General features: G+C 56.1%; 1 protein-coding gene across 4 annotated transcripts in view; it reads right to left on the reverse strand.

The window, feature by feature from the left end:
- Positions 1 to 16211, reverse strand: part of FLT4 (fms related receptor tyrosine kinase 4) — a 58280-nt gene extending 42069 nt beyond the window's left edge. For all 4 annotated transcript variants that reach the window (XM_033073343.1, XM_033073342.1, XM_033073341.1 and 1 more), the window contains exon 1: positions 16085 to 16211. In XM_033073343.1, the coding sequence (XP_032929234.1) occupies positions 16085 to 16142 (58 nt within the window). In that variant the 5' untranslated portion in view covers positions 16143 to 16211. The remainder of the gene's footprint in view (positions 1 to 16084) is intronic.
- Between the last annotated feature and the right edge of the window lie 3682 nt (positions 16212 to 19893).

Genomic DNA, 19893 nt, shown 5'->3' on the forward strand with positions numbered 1-19893 from the left:
ACACCAAAACAGAGCAGATTCTGCCCAGCCACCTCCCTGCAAGGGGAGGGTGCAGCCACCCAGGCCCACAGTGAAGCTGGGAGGAAAACAGAGATGGAAACAGGCTAATGAGAGAGCAATGAACAAATGAAAAAAAAAGGTAATGATAGAAAACTGAAAATCACCCCCAAGCTATGCATGTGCACAAGGACAAACAGAGCAGACCCCTTCTTTTATGGGTTTGTGGAAGATGTTCCCTGTCCCGTACTCAGTTCAGACTTGCTGCAGAAGGGTTGAACAGGAGGGCTGTGCTTCTCAGAGCAGGACCAGCCCCTCTGATCCTGCTGTTGTGCTAGAGCAGCATCACAGTCCCAGCTGCACAACTGAACCCACACACCAGGGGCTCACTCAGGCCTTGGGCAGCTCCTTTCCCCTTCTCATGGTGGGCAGTGCCAATGGCAAGGCATTGCTCCTCTGGTCTACAAGTTTTTGTCCATGGATCTCAAAGCCCTGAAAAAACACCAAATCAAAGTGGGGTGGGTTTGTATCCTCACCGTTTGTGAGGATTTTCCCAAAGAATCAGATGCTCCATTACTTCCGTTAGGACATGTGTCCTTTCTCATGGGACAGAAAGGAAAAATAGTTATAGAAACTCAGTCAATACAAACACAGAGGTGGTCATCATTATTGGGTGTCTGATACTTCTCGTCCTCCACCAGCAGTGTGAGACATTATCTTTGCCCCAAAACTCCTATGGGCAAGTTGGTGTGTGGAGGTGGGAGCCCCCGAGCAGGAACCAACAGGAGGGTTGAGGAAAGGGCCACCAGAGCACCACCAGAGCTGGTGGAAATGCTTTCCCTTGGCACCAGACTCGGAGATATCCCAAGTATCCTGGGTCTGCAGCAATGCCAGGCGAGGAGGAAGGACATGTGTCCAAACAGACACAGCATTTGGGGACTGAAGGAACAGGGCTCTCCTCCAGCTCAGCACCTGCAACCAGGGGAGACCCCAGCCAAAGCATCCCCCTCCCTGGCAGCCAAGTGGGGAGTGGGATGGGGTGGGCAGAGACAGAAGCAGCACATGACACAACAGCAGCAAGGTCACACCACAAGCAGAAGCCACAGCCAGAGCAGCAGTGCCCTGAGGCTGGGCATTCCACCCTGCTTCCCCAGCCCCTGGCACTCCACAGCTGCACATCCAGTGCTGGTGCTCTGGTCAAACAGGTCTCAATCCAAAAAGCTGCTTGGCCTCAGTGCATGAACCCCATCAGTCTCTTTAGCCTCTCATGGCTGATAAACTTTAATTAACTGGTTCTTTTCTGGTATCTCATAACCTCCTGCACTGTTGGGTAATGAGTCAAAAAAGGGCACAAGCTCTCTGGGATCCTTCAGCATTTCGTCTTCCAAGCTGGGCATCCATCAGGGAAGAGAAACAGAGCAGCACAAAAGCAGAAGCCACTTTCAAAAGAGATGGGCTGTCCTGAGGAGCAAAGTTACCCGTGTATCCCTGGTGCCTTCAGGCAGGGATTTATATCGGGCTATTTCCGAGCCAGCTGCCCTGGGCAGCAAAGCAGAGCTACACCCAAAGCCTGACCACGCTCTCACCTGGTTTTGGACTGTGCTGTGCCACCACGTCATCCCACAGCATCCCAAAGAGGGGTCAGCGAGCGCCTGCCGGAGTGTTTATCTGTCTGCCGCTCTCCCTGGGCAGGAAGCAGTATCTCACCATCGCCCTGCTCGCTCCAGCCCGGTTTCCTGCTCCATCCTGCCAGGTTTACCCTGCTTTTTCCTCCTCCCCTCCCCCTGCCCCACGGCTGTCAGGCCATGTTTGCATTTCTGTCTCCTGCCGTCTTTCCTCTCCCTGCCCGTGCCCCCCCGCGCTCGCTGCTGCTCCATCCTCCCCGAGCGGCTCCGTCCCGAGCCAAAGTTAGCCCGTGTCAGGTAGCCACATGTCCGGCCGGGGGCAGCGGGTCAGCCGGGGCCACCCTGCAGACCTCCTCCAGGATCTGTGCTGTCAGCAGCCTGGCCGGGCCCCAGGGGAGCGCCAGGGATGCTCCGGCACATCAGAGCGCTGCTTTCCCTCGGCTCTGCTCGGGCCGGGGCTGCCCGGACCGGCTTTGTTCGCTCCCCGTTCCCCGCATCGCTCCGCGTTTGTTGGCTGCCTGCTCCTGCCCGGAGAATCCTTTTCCTGCCTTTGAGATAGAGGATGCTCGAGCCATCTGTGTGTTTTATTTCCTTGTAGAAACTAACAAGCCAAGGATTGCTTCCTCTCGCTGACATTTCAGAGGGCAGCTCCGGCTCAGCGGGATGCGCAGGGAGGGGAGGGGGGCCCAGCACCTTCAGGCAGGAACAGGACCTGTTCTGTCCACAGGATCCACTCCCCAAGGGGCAGAAATCCTCAGACCTACCCAAATGCCTGTGGCAGCTCCCATCCTGCAGGAGTCCTGGGCGAGCTGTCCTGCTTAGCATACATAACCAGCCCTCTTCCCGTGGCCCCTATTAACTGCATGGCTAAACCCTTGCAAAACTCAATTAAAATTATCCTCCTACATCTTAAGGACTGTCAGGTTGCTTCTCTTCCTGTTTTAATTTACTTCTTTCAACATCTTGGCCTGCTCACATTCTCTGCCCCAGCGGGGTGTGATCAACCTGGCGTAGAAGGAGCAGAGGGGTCGGATGGTTTTAGGGGACTGATATCAGCAATTAACACTATTCATTACATCTCTGACTTGAAGGGATGCAAAGCATGGGCCACAGCTTGTGTGAAACCAGTGTTGGTTCAAAACCACTACTTGGCATAAGGTGTTGCCAGCACAAATGTATGGCCAGGATGGGCTTGGGACACCTCCCTGTGGGACTTGGAATCTCTGGGCAAGTGTCTTGGGACAGAACTGCTGCTCCCTCCAGTCCATCTGTTTGGGATTGCTCAGGAGTTGCCTGACCATTGCAGGATTCAGAGGCTAATTCTACCCTGTGACAATCCAGGTGTAACCCCAGGGGCTTTGCTGGGCTGAGGTACCTCTGGCAGCAGTGGGTACAAACCCATAGAACCCTAAGGACACATCTTAGGCCACTGAGAAGAAATGGCAGCCCATCAGTGATTAAAGGGAAATGATGGAATGAAATTACAGTCCACTGCTTCTTACATTGTACCTGATGGAGTTATGAGGCAGGTGCCCAAATATCCGTTCAAGCAACTCAGCTACATTGTGGATTTTTCCACTGTGGGATACCCACAGATAGATTCCCAAAGAGAGAGAAGCTCCCAGAAGACAAATCACCACCAGCTCTTACACACCATGATCCAGGTGAGATATCCAGGACCAGGAGTCTCTAAACCACCCAATTGCCATAACAGAGTAGGTACATCCAGGATCTTCCTGTCCATGCCAGGGTATCACCCCCTTTCCCAGAGCTCCAGCTGCCCGTGCTGAGGCTGTTGGCAGTCCAGGCAAAGCCAAGACCAGTTTCAGCACCTGGGCAGAGGCTTCCACCCACAGCACCTGGACTTTGCTGCATGAACACAGAGGAAGGGAAAAGCCTGAGAAACAGAGGAGAGAGACCCTCAGATTCAACATCATCAACTACAGCTCCATCATGAGCCATTTCCAGAGGCTCAGGTGAACTCCTGCCGAAGCAAACTGCAGGTGTGCTGTTGGGGGAAGATGGAGTTCAAGCCATGTGAGGCCTCAGCATCCAACTCTCACTGGGAGATGTGGAGGCAGAGGCAGCTGACCTGGAATTCAGACAGGGCCTGAGGGTCAGCTCTGAGCACGTAGAGAAAAGGGCAGTAGCATTTGGAAAGAAAAAACAAGTTACAGGTTTTCTTTTTCCTTGATGTGTGTGGGCTTAATTGCTGGCCTTTGAAGTTTAACTCTTCCCAAGACTGTTGGCTTATGGAAAGACTGAGCAGGACACTGAAAACCCCCTGAAAGCCACTTGGGGCAGGTTTCTCCCCTGTGAACAAAGCCCTGACTGCCTTCAGTCCAGCTTTCTGTGCCAGACTGACTGTGCTGGGCTTTTTCAGGAGTCAGCGAGCCCTGTAGCTGTGCAGGGAGACAATGGACCAAGTGGAAAAGACCTGCTCCTCCATCTTCATGTCCCTGGAGTCTGCATCCAGATGTTTGCTACTTAGCTGTGAACTGAAATCAACTCAGAGCCCTCAAACCAAACAGCTGCCCTGGAGCTGGCAGCGCCTGTTCTCTGCAGCACAACCCACCCTCAAGTTGATCTCCAGCTGCAGGGTGCAAGAGAAGCTGATTGATAAACAGGGTAAGTGGGGAAAAAATAGTTTTGCAATCAGATTATTATCTTGACCTTGGAAAACCTGCATTCAATTCCCCATCTGTTCTAGGCTCACTGGAAGGCCATCATACAGCTTCCATGTACCTCCATCTCTGCCTGAGCCACAGAGGGTAGGGCAGCAGAAACTGGGCTGTTCTGGCTTGGAAAAACATATACTGCTGCAAGAAATGAGGAATCCTTACTCCTTCTAATTATAGGTACACAGGGAACAAAGAAAATTAATTTAGCCCAGAGCCAATGCAACATGAAAAAGCTACATTAGATGAGGATGGGTGCAGAGAGTAGGAAGCACAAGAGAAATGCAAGAGGAATTTAAACTTCCTGATTATCAGAGGGGGCTTCAAGCACTGAGTACAATCTAAAAATAATAATAATAAAGCAAAAGGAAGAGTGATCAGGGGCACAGAGAGAGCTGCTGCCTGGGGAGCAGGAGCCCTCCTCCCTGCGCAGCCGCTCCATGCTCACCTGCACGTGCACACACGAGCATCAGCATGACCCCGGGTGGGGTGGGCACGAGGGGAGCCAGGAAGATCACAGGCACACACTCTTCAAAGGAGAATTAGTCATCAGAGGTAGCGGCAGAGGAAGGAAGGCTCAGGTACGAGGTCAGACACAACCAGTGAGGGCTGACAGAGGAGTTCTGAGCACTCGCTGCAGATCTAAGAGCCCTCAGTGCGAGCAGGACGGGAGGTGGGATCCCTGGGGTAAATGCACCTACAGCACATAGGAGATAAGAAATTCCAGCCCTCCACTGCACAGCTCAGCTTGGCGTTCTGCCATTCCTGAAAGCAGCCAGAGCTGCCCAAACCCAGAGCCTTCCCTGATGTGGTTATTGAAATCTTAACTCTGTTCTCTGCAGAATCCCCAGAAGGGATGGGCTCAGCAAAGGGAGAGCACAGCAAAGCTCTCCCCCCTTGCTGGGCTTTGCTGGTCTGCACCTCAGCCCTGGGTCACTGATCCCATCTGCTCTCTGCTGGGCAAAGAGACTTAAAGATGCAGAGACTTGGGGCAGTGGGAGGAAGTCTGGCCCTGTGGGGCTGTCCAGGGCATTGATGGCAAGTTACAGATGCAAACGCTCTCAGTTTCTCTTGGCACAGACTGTGACCACAAGGCAGGACCCGCTGCAGCAGGAGATGATAATCATCATCTCTGAGAGCCAAAGTGTATTGGGGCATTCGCGTCACTTGAGATTAGTTGGCTGTTTAACATCTGCACAGATTTCTCTCTCCATATCCACATAACACCCTTTGTGCAGCTATGAAACTAATTTAATTCCCTTCCAAGAAAGGCTGAGTTGGAAATGTCACACTTTGTATATCACAGCACAATTCCTACAATGAAACGCCCAGCCTAAATGGCAGTGTAGGACTCTGGCACTGTTTGAAAGCCAATAAACTAAACCTCCTTCTTCTGCTTTTTAAAAATAGCTTACAAGAGGGTGACCAGGTTCCATAAACACGCAGTTACTCGCTGTTAGTGCGCAGTTGTGTCTGTTGTTTTCCTGCTCCAAGGTGCTTCCCTTGCCACGCAGCGCAGTGGGAAGAGCACGCAAGCGGACGCGATGGGAAGGAAGCATTTACACATGCTAATGACTTCCAGCCAAGGAGCACAAGTACCAACAGGGAAATGCTGCTAAAGAAACAACACGCCACTTCCTCACCTCTCCCTGTTTGGTCACCATGAGGTACTTGATGCTCGGAGCCATGAGGCAAGGATGGTGATGGCCTCTCCAGCCCCCTGGGAATTCAAGGTGTGGATGAAGGAAAGACACCTTGGCTTGGTTCACAAACACAGGAGAAGCTGTTTGGGAGTAGGGGTGTTTTGGCACCATACTGGACCAAAGGGGCCAGGAGAGACACTGGCCCTTCCCCACTCCCAGAAATGTGGGTTGGAGGCCAGAGTCCTTTCAAGTGCCACTCAGTTTCATTTCATCATACACATCTCTCTTAATGCCAGAACAGGTTTCCTAAGTTCATGTGGGGTCCTGTTTATTTTTCTTTTTTTTTTTTTTCTTTTAAATCACTATTGTATTAAGAAGTGTTTTTCTTTTGGCAAAGGTTACCGTGGGGCCAGCACTGTGCGGAGTCTCCTGCCTTCTATCACCACTAAAACCTCTGAGCCAGAGCTCAGCCCAGCCACGTCGCTTATCTTCAATGAAGGCAGGCTTGGATTTCCCCCTCCGTATAAAAATTAGATCCCAGCACTCCCCCTCTCCCCCAGTGCATTCTTTCAAATGCCACCCACTCCTTGTTATTGCTGGGAGGCTGGAGAGCCGGGGATTAACTGCCTCAGGCTGCACCAAGCTTTATTTGTCTAAGCAGCTAAGGGTGAGGAGCAGCCATAAATACTGTGAAATGCTGAACGTTGTAGAGGGACAACATTGGGCAAGCAGGCACCTTGGCAGCAGGGATTGCATCTTGGGTTAGACACAATCCTGGTGTGACCAACATCACTGGAAAGGTTCCTGCTTCCCTACAGTACAGGGGCTTCGAGGAACATCATACTCCATCATTTTTAAGCTGTGGACACCATGCTATGCCCAGTGCATCACTAACAGTGGTGACTCTCTCAGTCCTTGTAGCACAGGAGTAAGCAAACGTGGTGAGGAAAATCCCACTTCAACACTGTCACCCAAGGGGACACATCCTGGGTCTGAGCCTGCCTGCCCAGAACAGGGCACTACGGGATATACTGCAACTGCCCTTCCCTTGCACACTGAAATGTCACAGCACAGAGAGGAGATAAAAGACCAGGATATGCCCTGATCCCATCCCAGCATCAGCAGTACTGCCAGAGCCAGCACACAGCCCAGGACCTGCCAGGTCTGATAGTTTGGCACCAGCCAACAAACCCCGTGAGGAGGCACCAGGCCCTGATGCACACTCTGTTAACTAAATTGCTTTACAGGGCATTACCAGGTAACTCCTTTTGGAGGAAAGGCAGTTTCTTCCCCCATGCTTCATGCCAGCACAAGGACCATGCACTGCTTGCTCGGCAGTGAGTGATGTCCTTGGTGTGGATGTGTGCATCCCCCATGGGAGCAGCTGGCTGCCACACTCTGGGACATGCTGCTAAACCTCTGCCCTGTGCTCCCCAAGGCCAGGGGCTGCATGTGGGGAAGGGACTGATGGCCACTCAGACCCAGTTATGCCCCTCTGGGGACTCTGCTGGGGCTGGGACGAGGCAGGGTGTGAGTGATGGATTTCCGTGGGTGCTGGATGCCGTCACCTCTGCTGGGTGTGATTTTGTTCACTGCCATCCCTCTGAGCTGGCAGCTTCCAAATCTGAGTATAAACCACCATTGGTGCCCAACCTTCCTGCCTCAGTAAATATCAAGATTTGCTGTCATTCATGGAAACTATTGGCTTGACCCACACTTATGTCAGTATTTATTTTTTAGGTCACTACATCTAACATCCATCTCAGTGGGCATCAGTACTTCAGAAATGGGGAAAACAAATTACACATGGAAAGTTAAGTCCAGAGCCAAACCTCACTGTCAGCACACAAATGTCTATGCAAACATACAGGGTGCCCCCAATCAGTTTGGGAAATTAAAGGAGAAATTTCCAGGCTCTGATACACAGCCCTGTGGTTTTCTGTGGAATAAATAAAACCAGTAAAACCTTTGTTACAGATTTCCCTGCTACATGGAAAGCTCAAGTGCCTCTGTAACTCAGAAGCATGATGGAGGACCCCGAAACCCTCCATGGGTCTCATGAGTCTTGTGAAGGTGCAGACAGACCTTTATAAACCTCTGGAGCCACTGCGCAGCTCGGGGCACCTCGCTGTGCCCTGCAAGGTCTGCCAAGCCCCTGCCAGCTGCTGGAATGGAGAACCCACTGCAGGATGGGGAAGGACCCAGGGAGGAAGGGGACAGGGACCCAGGGGGAAGCCTGGCTGCCAGGGGTGCTGCTCGCTGGGTACCACCATCTGCTCAGCAAAGCCACTGTGAGCTTGCGAATTCTTAATAAACTTCCCATGTGACACAATTACTCAGGGGTCAGATTCTGAAGCTCTTCCTTCTCTCTTTACTCAGACCAAGCTCCACTGAAGTCACTGAGACATTGGCCTAAATACAACTGAAGGAGTCCAGGATTTGGCCCAGTAATAAAAACTTCCTTCCTTTGTCTACTGCTCACTCCACATGATCCCACTGCCTCCCAGCCTCCTCCTGGCCTTGTCTCCTGAGGCTGGGGCCCTCAGTTGTTTTGATGTTGCTCTTTCATTTTACCCTCAGCCAGACCATGCCAGTCCCCTCACGCAGCTGTGAGCTGCTGAGGTAGAGGGAGCTGGGGTGGCCAGTGAGGAAGAGGGGAAATTGTGGGGTTAAATACGACCTGGCTGTGGGACAGAGCCAGTCTTGGGAACATGGATGCATGCAGACACCGTGCAGGCTGGGAGCTGGCTCAGCCATCACCTCCCCAGTTCCCTCAACGCCTCCTTGAGGACAGGTTGGAGCATCTCCAAAAAAGCCTTTCTCCCCCCTGCTGAGTGTAGAGCAAATGCCTTGGGCTCTGCACCAAACTTTTATGTGAGGGAATGGGCGAGATGACTCCTGCCCAGGAAAGTACAGCAGGAAGTTAACTCACTGCAATGACACATGCTAGAAAGTGACACCATAAGAAACACATACGACTTTAAACAAATAACTTGCAAAATGAGTTTTGCTGCTTTTTCTGCCTCAAAATAGCCAGGAGGATGCAAATCCCTGTCATTCCCCAGGGGCACCTCATCCTCAGCATGACCATCTGACACTGGGGTTTGGAGCAGGAGCTCCTGCTTCCTTCCCATGTCCACCAGCCTTGGGGACACCTGTGGCACAGCCAGAGCAGTACAGAACACACAGGGACAGATACAGAAATTCCCTTTGCACCAGTCTCCCTGCCTTGTGCTGCTTGGTGGCAGAAAGCAAACACAAAAGGGATTTGAACTCAGCTGAAGTGAGAAGCATTTGGTCCTGAGCTACCACCCCAGTTTGATGGCCTAAACCTCAGTCTTGCAACTCATGGATGCTCATGTCAGTGACCTGATCAGTGGATGGCTCAGAGAGAACTGACACAACCCCTGTGAGCTCCTGCTGAGGTTTTGCATCTTGTAGTGAGATTTTTAACATTCCTCAGCTAAGACTGAAACAGAGGCACACTTTGGAGCATGCAGCTCTAACCACCCTAGAGAACACAGAACTCTGAGCAGCAGAGGAATGGTGGTCTCAAGGTGCAAGGCTGTGGCACAGCCTTTGCACAGGTCTGTGGGAGCCCTGTGCCATCCAGCCTGGCTGAACCAGCTCACCATGTCCTGCATCCCAATGCAAAAAGCAGCAATGCCAACCTGGGCATTCCACAGTCTGGGAATACAATGCCCTGGCCAGTGGCAAGGGCTGCTTTGCTTGGGGCTTGCTCTTGAGTAAATACAGTCTTGCTGTACATTCTGCCCTTTTAAAGTACATTAATTGCCATGGAAACAATGCTGTGACTGGTATGGCAGCAGCCTGGTGGCCTCCACAGATGCAAGGCAAAAATCAATGCATACATTGACATCCAAGCAGTGTTTAAGGACTTTTTGTGGTTTTGAGGCTGGTCACCATGGGCACATATGAGAGAATGACTCAGACACTAGGAAGATGCCATCTTCCATGGAGAAAAAGCTGGGGACAAAACATGGAAGAATATCTCCTTTGCTGTGCTCATCTGCTTATGCAGCACACACTTGTGTGGGATCTTCTCCAAGTACTGATGAGTGTGCTCAACTTGTGGCACTGGTCAGCACTCCCAGCTCCTGCTGGAATATCCCAGCCCTGGCTGCTCTTCACATCCTCATTGCCAGTGAGTACAAAGCCTCATCTGGTCTCAGACCTTGGCAGGCTTTACTCCATGCCTCCCCTCTGCCCATCCATGGCCCTTTCCACCAGCTCAGATGCCTCACCAAAAAGAAGGAAAAAAGCCAATATTACAGATGTATGGATACACACCATCACTCCTTGGCCTTGAGAGTCTTTCAAGTAGGAGTGAGGGGGTTTTCACAGAGCAGCATAAAGGGAAAAGCTGTGAGTGCCCTTCCCGCCCTGCCTGGCCGTCCCCAAGAACCCGGAGCAAAGGGCAGCCCTGGCTGTCCCCTCCCAGCCCGGGCAGCGCTGCCCTGTTCCCTGCCGTGCCGCCCATCATAAAGGGGTCCCTGAACTGTTATCAGGCAGTGACAGTTTCCGCCATCAGATTCCTCCTGTCCGTCAGGAAAGCTAAATAAGGAACATCGTTCAGGCGGCTGCAGGAAGAGGGGAAATGCAGGGACATCCGGCCCAGCTGCCAATTTTTTCTTTCCCATGAACCACCACTGACCTCCGCCAAGAGAGAACCTGGACACCCAGCCTGGCACTGGCACTGCTCCTCTTTGCTTAACCCTTCCCTGGGGGATACCCTGGCCCCTGGAGCCTCCTGAGCAGGTGGTCTGACCGGGCAGGGCAGTGTGGCTGTGGTGGGGTGGAATTTGGGCGCTGTGTCACTGTTGCTGGCACCGCAGACCAAGGCAGGCAGACTCGGTGCACTGGCTGGCATTTGCCCAGCCAACTGGAGCTACAGCCAGGAGAAGGCTTAACCCCTCCACACCTGCACCTGGGTGGGGAGCTACACCTCACACGGAGACAACAGATCCCAAAAACATCAGTGAGCTGCTCCATCCCTTTCCTCTTTGCACGCAATAAGCAGAGTCAAGCTTATTCGTTCACCAATTCCTCTGAAACACAACTTGAGTTTTCCAGGCTCTGCCAGGAGCTGTAAGCAGCCTTGGGCTGGCTGCTGCAGACAGGTAAGATTTAATCTCCTTTTTCTCTCTGCTCGCTCCAGGGCTCTTCCCATCAGTAACAGGGACCAGGACAGTCTGCAATCCACTTGCCCCTTTCTTGTGGTCCTTGTGAGCAGCCCTGGGGTCCTTGCTGCCTTTCACTGCATAGAACCCGAGCAGGCGAGCAGCAGCTGCCTGGTTATTATGTGCTCTGATGCAGGAGACCACAGCACTTAAATCTGTCCTCCCTGTTTGCCCAGTGAGAGTCTTTCCCTGACCCCCTAAACCGATCCTCCCTCATTAGCACATGACGTCCGTCCCACAGCACCTCCAGGTTTGGCCGCAAAGGCTGCGCGAGGGATCCTTGCCCTGGAAGGAGGGGGCAAAAACACAGCAAGAAAAACAATTCACTCGTGGGAGAAGTTGTAAGGTGAAATACAAGTCACTGGCTGAAACCTGTTTCTGCTACCTCAGCAGGGAAAGGACTCCAGGAGAGACTCCAAGACTCCCCACTTAATATCCTCAGCTTATAAAACTTAGTGGGAGTTTCAGCACCGGCTGCTGCAGGGCCAGGTTTTTCACTCTCCTTCTGCTGAACTTGCACCTAGAGATGGAGTGATTTTCTTGACAAAAGGAACGGCCACACTGGGCTCAGGGCTTGTGCCTCCTCGCCGACTTGACCACAGGCCACCTCCGCTTCCACTATTCTGCCTTAACAATGAGGCACCGCAGATGGGCAATAATACTGCGCTGAAAACATCAGAACTATTCTGACCAAAGAGAAAAAGCCCCCCTGGGACCTGGCTAACCCCCTCTTTTAACAACGTGAAACGAGAAACAAAGGTCTGGGATAGCTAGAGGCAATAAAACCCCTGGAATTCATTTAACCAGTCACTAGATGCCAGTGCAGCTGCAGCAGTATTTCTTTTCCTAATGAAGGACAAAAGCTCTGGCCCAGGGCAAGGCTCAGCTCTGGTCTCCCCGGAAAACCATGGCATGCACCAGGAGGTCATGATCCCCCCACAACACAGCAGGAGTGGGACTCGTACCTGGCTGCTGCCCCTCGCCCGGATTTGCTGTAGGGGAAGCTGGGGCAGGTCAGCGCAAAACACGGCACTGGGCACGTCTGGCTCACAGTCCAAGGTGGGAAAGGGGGGCTTCCAGCTTGAACTAACCAGCCATGGATTTTCTCCTTGCAAACCCATGTATTTTTCCATGCACAGCTGCCCGTGGGCCCAGGCAAACTTCTCACACCCACAAGGCCCTGTGAAGGTGAGCTCCACTGCTGCCCAGCAGTGTGCAACAAACACCAGACTCCCACCATGCTCCCAACACGGGATTCCACCAGGAACTGCCTTCTCCAGGCGGGCCATGATTTTGCAGCCCTCAGCCACAATGCCCCAGACTGTCTTTCCCAGCGGAAGTGCCCTGTGGCTTTAGTCATTCCTCACATGGAAACCACCAGCCCTGCCGGCTCCCCACCTTCCATGGGCAGTGGAGCCTGCAGGGTCTGGCCATCACAGGGCTTTCTGTTTCTCCCTGCACCTGCAGGACCTCCCCATCACCCCCAGCTTATTGCAGCTTCCCTCCACCCCACCTGGTTTGAATGCACAGCTCCCCCAAACTGGGAGTGAGGAGTCTCCTGCCTTGTGTCCCTTGTTTTGGGGTTGTTCCAGTCCAGCAGGCTGAATGCAGTCACCTCTGCTGTGCTGGACTGGCTAAAGGAGAAGGTGGGTGAGATAGGTGCTAACCCCAGGGCTCACCTTGCTCCCCTGGTCAGACCTGGGGACCCACCGAGAACCCCCTCCTGTTCTGCAAGGCAACCTCCAGAGCATGGTGGGTGTCCCCTATGGCTTTGGAGAAACTGCTCCCTGGCCACTGTCCCCTCCCTCCTGCTGCCGTTCCCGTGGGATCCCGCTCTCCCCTTCTTTCTCCAGGAACTGCCTCGGGATGCCGGGAACAGCCTGTTCCCTCCTGGCTGGCTGGGAGCACCTGCCCTTCCCACGCCTGCCCCGGAAAACACCGCAACAGCGCGGGGCCAAGAGAAACCCTGGGGACAGAGATCCTGCATGGAGCGAGCCCACGGGACAGAGGCAGCGGAGTGGAACGGCATACACTGGAGGAAGCCCCGTCCACCCTGCCTGCACTGGCTGGGGACATTGTGCTGCTGGGGGAGTGTCCCTCTGACCAGACGTCAGTTGGAGCTCAGTGACGCCCTGGTGGGTGTTTGTGCAGGCAGCGAGCCGCGGGCTCGCGTGCCCAAACCAAATCCCAGGGCGGTATTTGCAGCTCACTCCTCTGAAATCATCCTTAAGCAGACAGCAGGGCGCAGGAGCCGTGGCTGTCCCTGCCGTGTCCCCTCCCCAGCAGTCCCCGGGGACCACGGGCTGCATCCCTGCACAGGGTTCCCCTCGGAGCCCCGGCTGTCCCTGCCCTGTCCCCTCCCCAGCAGTCCCCGAGGACCACGGGCTGCATCCCTGCACAGGGTTGCCCTCGGAGCCCCGGCTGTCCCTGCCCTGTCCCCTCCCTGGCAGTCCCCGGGGACCACGGGCTGCATCCCTGCTCCCCTCGGAGCCCCGGCTGTCCCTGCCCTGTCCCCTCCCCGGCAGTCCCCGGGGACCACGGGCTGCATCCCTGCTCCCCTCGGAGCCCCGGCTGTCCCTGCCCTGTCCCCTCCCTGGCAGTCCCCGGGGACCACGGGCTGCATCCCTGCTCCCCTGGGAGCCCCGGCTCACCGCTGCGGGCTGAGCCCGGCGGGGTTGCTGGGCAGTCAGGGCTGTTGAATGAAAGGGTGTTGCTGAAACGGCCCATGTTTATTACTCGCAATAAAGCAACTGCTTCAAATCCCAGCTGCACAGGCAACTGTTGCTGCTGGCACGGTCAGCGCGGGCTGTCCGAGCACCCGGCCGGGAATTCCGTGTGATTGGAGAGGGGAGCAGGCAGCGGCCAACGCAATGGGCTCGGGTCCTACACAAGCACGGGCCTTTCCCTCCCGCAATGGGCACACGCCCTTGGAAGCGGCGAGCCAGTGTCCCCAGCGGGACTGATGGCTGTGGGGGGCTCGGTATGCTCTGTGTCCAGAGCATGGTGGCTCAGGGAGCACATGGTCTCATCACCATTCACGAAGGGTTACCCTGAGAGGCCGAGATGATCTAGAATGCTGGGGCTGGAGCTCTGCCTGTTCCCCCCATCCCACTGCCTGCTCAGGGCACTCCCCCAGCTCCGCTCCATCCTGGGAGCTCCATGGAGCTAGAATGTGTAAGAGTTTTGTGCTCTTACACACAGCATCCTCTAACGCTGGCCCATTTAAACAGGCACCGTGGTGACAGAACAGAGCTTTCATGAAAATCATGAGATGATTATTTCATCCTTCACAGGTAGAACAGTCTCACACACACACATCCCTGCATCCAAAGGGAGCAAATATTTGCACCCCATTAGGATTATGGTTAATGAGAAATTTGTGGGTCCTTTAGGCACTGACAAATTGTCCTCATTGACAGAATGGAAGGAGGGGAAGCAAATCCCCATGGTACCATCCCCCAGTTGAGCTCCACATCACCCTTCATCGCTGCTCTAATCAGGCAGCACGGAGAGCTTCAAAGCTCTGCTCAGCCCTGTGCCGACGAGGCCACACAGCTGCACTGCCCAGAGCCTGCCAGGCACTGCTCCTGCACCTCCAGGAGATGAAAGAACTCGGCAGCAGCTACACCGTGCTTTACAAATTGCTAAACAATAAGAGACCTCCGAACAGTTCTTCCCACTGCAATGCCAGCAGCAGCAGGTTCCTTTCTGCCCAGCCTCCTTGAGCATCCCCTGAGCTCCACCACCCATTGTGTCCTTTGGCCCCACGACTCCAGAGCCATCAGCAGCTTTTTGGACAGGGCAGGTTGACAGTGGCACTGCTGGTGATGCTGTTCATGCCACACCTGCTGGTCTCCTGTGAGCTCATTTCAATGATAGCAGCAAATGCCACTGGTGATAGCAAGTCGCTGAGCTGATGCTACAGAAAATTCTATTTAGGCTCCCAAAATTAATCTCCCCACATTGCAAGCTTTCTCCATTACTAACTTTTTTTTCAGTCTTGCTCTGATCTGGAGTAAATGCTTTACTCGTGCAAGAAAGAGCTCCTCTGGGGGTGTCTGGTGGGGTGTCCTGTCCCCACTACCCTGGCGGTGCCCACCCAGCTCTGGCCTGTCTCACGGGCTCTGTTTGCTAGAACGGCATTGCAGCCCCATCTCTGCCGTGGTTCTGCACTCTCTACCCAACAGCCTTTTGCCCCAGAAGTGCTAGGGGAAGGGAAAGCATTTCGCTGGGATCCGCCTCGGGTGACTTCCGAGGCGGACCAGAGCTGGGACAGGCAGGCTGGACAGCCTTGCACAGACCCCCGCCTTCCCTCGCCTTCCTCCCTGGCACACACAGATTAATGACTCTGTGCGTGAAAAAATAAATACACAGAGCCGGGACTGGCCTCCAGCCGGGCGCGTCCCCGCGCTGCGACATCCCTCCCGCGAGGGTCCCGTGGGGTTTCTCCCCGTTCGCAGCGAGACATCCGCGGCTCGAGCACGGCGTGGGCTCCCCGCGGCCCCGGAGCCCGCAGGGACGGCAGCAGGGTCCTCCCGTCCCGTCCTGTCGCTGCGGGCACGCTGGCACCGCCGTCGGGGACACCCGGGCGGGCACCGCGGCGCGTCCTGGCTGGGGATGGGTCGGGCAGCGCCGGCTGGAGACGGGGCACCCCAGGGCGGACTGCACCCGTCCCCGTCGGGGATTGGGGTGGCATAGACCGGGAGTGCCGGTCCCCGCCGGGATGGGGGAGCCCGGGACGGGCAGCGCCAGGGCTCGGCACATCCCCGTCCTGGGTGAGGGACACCGCGGCGGGCAGTGCGGGTCTCTGCGGGGTGTGGGGGACACGCGGGCGGAGGCGCCGAGTCCCGTCCCACCGGAGCAATCCCGTCCCCAGCGCGCCCGCAGGTGCGGAGCGGGCATCAGAGCGGGCAGGGCAGCCCGCAGCCCCGGCAGCTCACCTGCCTCCGAGACAATGCCGAGCCAGAGCCAGAGGGGCAGCGTGCAAACTCTCCTCATCTCCGGGGCTGCCGGCAGGTCCGTGCGATGCGGAGCGGTGCGAGCGCCCCGCGCCCGAGCTCTGCTCCCGCCGCGCCCCAGCTGCGGCGACGCGCGGCAGCGGCGGGCGGGGAGCACCGGGGCCGCTTCCTTTTCCTCCGCCCGCCCGGGCCGCCCGCCGCCCTCCGCCGAGCCTCGGGGCGCCGGGCGGGCGGGGCGGGACGGGGAGGGGCGGCGGGGAGGCAGAGGGGGTGGGGGGAGCGCACCTGCAGCTCCGGGCGCTGACGGGGAATCCGCACATCCCTTCGCACCTGGGCGTCTCCACCTGTGTGTGCGGGTCTGCATCCCCTGCATCTGGGGAGCAAGTGTGTTCCCCACCCGTGTGAGCGAGTCTGCATCATCCCTGACCCATGGGCACACGAGCACCCCGACACCTGCGTGTATTTTCACACCTGCGTGCACCCCATGTGTCTCCCCGCACTTGTGTAAGAATGCCCGCACATCGCCTGCTTCTTGTCTATGCCTGGGTGCACAACCCGGCCTCTCGGAGCAGAGGGAATGCACACAAACACGCTCTCAACACAGCACACACATGGTGGAACACATCTCTCACCTGCCGGCACACACCCCTTCATACCCGTGCACCCCCTAAGTTCCACACCTCACACCTGTGCGCACACCCAGCCCTGCACACACCCCTTGAGCCTCCCTCAGCCGCACTCCCTGGGTCACACACAGACACACGCACTCGGCTGCGCTCGCACTTGCACCCTTATTCGTGGGGTGCAGCAGGGCCCCGCACTCACAGTGCCCAGCGCCAGCAGCGCGGAACAGCCGCGGTGTCCCTCGGCACCGCTCGCTGTGGCACCCGCACGGTTCCCTGCAGGTTCCCGTGGCTCTGGCAGACGAGCGGCGCTGCCCCCACAGCGCTGGCACTGCCAGCGACAGCGGCTCTGGCTCGGAGCGAGCTGGCTGCGAACGCGCCGCAGACGGAGGCGACGGCAGAGCTTTGGGAGCGCGGTGGCACAGCCCTGGCCAGCTGCCTGTGCACCCAGCGGGCGCTGAACAGATAAATTAACACGGCCCCGCGCTCAGGATTATTAATTACGCTCACTTGTAGGCAGTGAAGAAGGAGCCTGAATGAAAGCCATGCGCTCACGGCTTCAAAAAGGCAGGAAAACTTCTGGTGCACTCAACTGCTCACGCTGTGAAACCCGCAGAAGAAATCACCCTGTCGCTCTCCTGGAGCCCTTAGAGGGACTCCAACTCACAGAATTTATTTTACCTGACTCCCCCAATCCTGATTACCGAGTTTTAAACCCAGAGAGTGACAACTCCATCACTCTTCACACTCAGCTTGGATCACCTCCCTCCTGGATGTCAGCAGAGCAGAAAGCGGCCATGCCCCTTCATCACAGGTGGGTGTCCAAGCCCCTCAGGTTTGAGAAGAGACTTTACAAAACTTGCCCTGATAAGGGAGAGCAGAAGTGCCACAGAGGGGTGGCGCTGCCCAGCACTAAGGAGTGAAGAGCTGAGGTTGCGGGGTCAGAGCCCTCCCCAGAGACAGCGGCTGTGATGAGACGGGGCAGCCACGCAGTGCCCCCACGCTGGGGACAGCGAGGGGGTCAGAGCCCTTGGGAGGCGAGCGGTGAGGGGCTGAGCGGGGGACAGTGACTGGGGATTGAACGACATGGCACCACGGAGCTGCTGGCCGAAGTGCACAGTCAGAGTGTGCCTGGAGAAGCTGAGTCCGAGAGGAGCAGAGGGTCTGACCCGGGGTTGAGGGGAGGCATCTTCTGGCACCCAAAAAGTGAGGGGATTTTGGCATCCTCCACCGCAGTCCGAGCGCGGCACGGTGCGGGACCAGCCCGTCCATGCTGCCATCTAATGGCAATAATGGCAGGACACCGGGGAGGGCTCCCCCGCCACGGCGGGGAATTTTCCATCACAGACGTAGGGCCACTGTGGGACCGATGGGACCTTTCCATTGTTGCAGCCCTGGGAAACAAAAGGACCTTATTTTAAAATCTTGTCCCTATTCTAGCACGTGGGGAGACCCGAGGAAGCAAAGGCTTCCCCAAAGTGCTGGATAAAGACACACAGGTCAGAGAAGGCTGCCAAGGCAGGAGCTGCTGGACACTGCCCAGCCCTGGCATAACTTTGGGAAAGGAACACTGGGGTAGCTCTGGGAATACCCAGGGACAAAGCAATGAGGTAATCTGCAAGGAAAGTACAGCCTGGCCCTGGGAGATGGCAAGAGCCAGCCCTGGCAGGTGCAGAGTCTGGGTGCTGGGGTGAGGGGTACTTTAACCCCATGGTGCCCACTCTCCCATCCCTATTCCCTCCTGCCTGAACCCAGGCCAAGCTCAGGTAGTCACTGCAGTCACACCTATGGTTCCTACTCCACAGTGCTCTGTTTTGTCAGGAAAATGTGTTTTTCAGGCAGCATTTAGTGGCAGACTGCATTTCCTCACTGGGCTAATGCTGCACACACGGCAGTCTAGAGCACCACTTTCCCTGCATGGAGGAGCTGCTCTGCCTCCCCAGCCCTGCCCTGCCAGCAGGGCCAAGCAAGGACATCACACCCAAAACGTGGCTCTGCCTGGGAGCAGCCACGGCCACCACACACAGCCCAGCAGGAGAAGGGCTCAGCACACACTGGCTAAAGGCTACCAGGGGCCAGGAGGGAGCACAAACCCCCAGCACCCCCTTCACACTGGACCCCTGAGCAAGGCTGCACAGAGCAGAGGCTTCCATTACTTCCATCACTGGGAGCAGCCCTGGGCTGTGCTCAGTGCTCCTGCACAGGACACATCTGCCTGAACCCTGCACGGGACATCCTGCCTCCGACTTCTCCCGCCCTGGCACAGGCATCAGGCACCCCAGCCCAGGCACACTGCAGCAGTGGTGTGCAGAAAGGAAACATCCCTTGTGGCACCAGGGGGAACAGGGCTCCTGTGCCACTCCCCCTGGGCAGGCAGATGGCCAGTAAAGGCCTTACTCTGGCAAGAGTCCCTGTGCCCAGCTGTGGCAGCTGGAAAGCCTCACACCTTCCCACACCACAGACAGCTGAGCCTCTGCCAGAAGAGTCTGACTCCAGCCAGCACTGGGGACTACACAGCATTGGGGAGCTCTGGCCTCTGAGCCTGGAATGGATTTGGGTGGGAAAAACATGACATTTCCATCCACCCCAGGCACCACCATCATCCCTCCCACCCACCGCTTCCACCAGCCAGGCCTGGACCCATCCCAGCACCTTGGCTGACTCATGAGGCAGAGATGCTGCCAGCACCTCCTGGGCACAAACCACAGCAGCCAAACCCCCTCAACTTGCCACCCCCAGGGAGCCCTGCCTGCCCTCCTGCAGGTGCAGCTCTGCCAGCAGGGCTACAGGGGGCTGACAGGAACAGAGCCATATTCTTGTTCAATTTGGAAACTGGGACTTGACATTTTTCACATGTCCAAATCCTTAAGACCCAGCCAGGCCAGAGATGGCCAAATCTTAAAAACATTGTAGCCCACAATCAGGACTAGGCTCAGAGGACCTCCCTCCCTTGTTCTCAAACAGCAAATGATGAAAAGCCACTGCAAGAAGGGCAGGGAGTGCTCCAAGGAATTACGTGGGAGCAGTGGCTCTTCCAAGCCTCCTGTGCTGCAGGCACAGAAGAGCCAGGGCTGGAGCAGGGTTCTGGGGGGCTGCTCGATGCCCCCCGGCTGTGCCACACCCCAGAGCAGCAGTTTCCCCCAGCACACAAGCCCCAGCACGCACCAG

Source organism: Catharus ustulatus, chromosome 15 (assembly GCF_009819885.2).
Source record: "Catharus ustulatus isolate bCatUst1 chromosome 15, bCatUst1.pri.v2, whole genome shotgun sequence".
Lineage (NCBI taxonomy): Eukaryota > Metazoa > Chordata > Aves > Passeriformes > Turdidae > Catharus > Catharus ustulatus.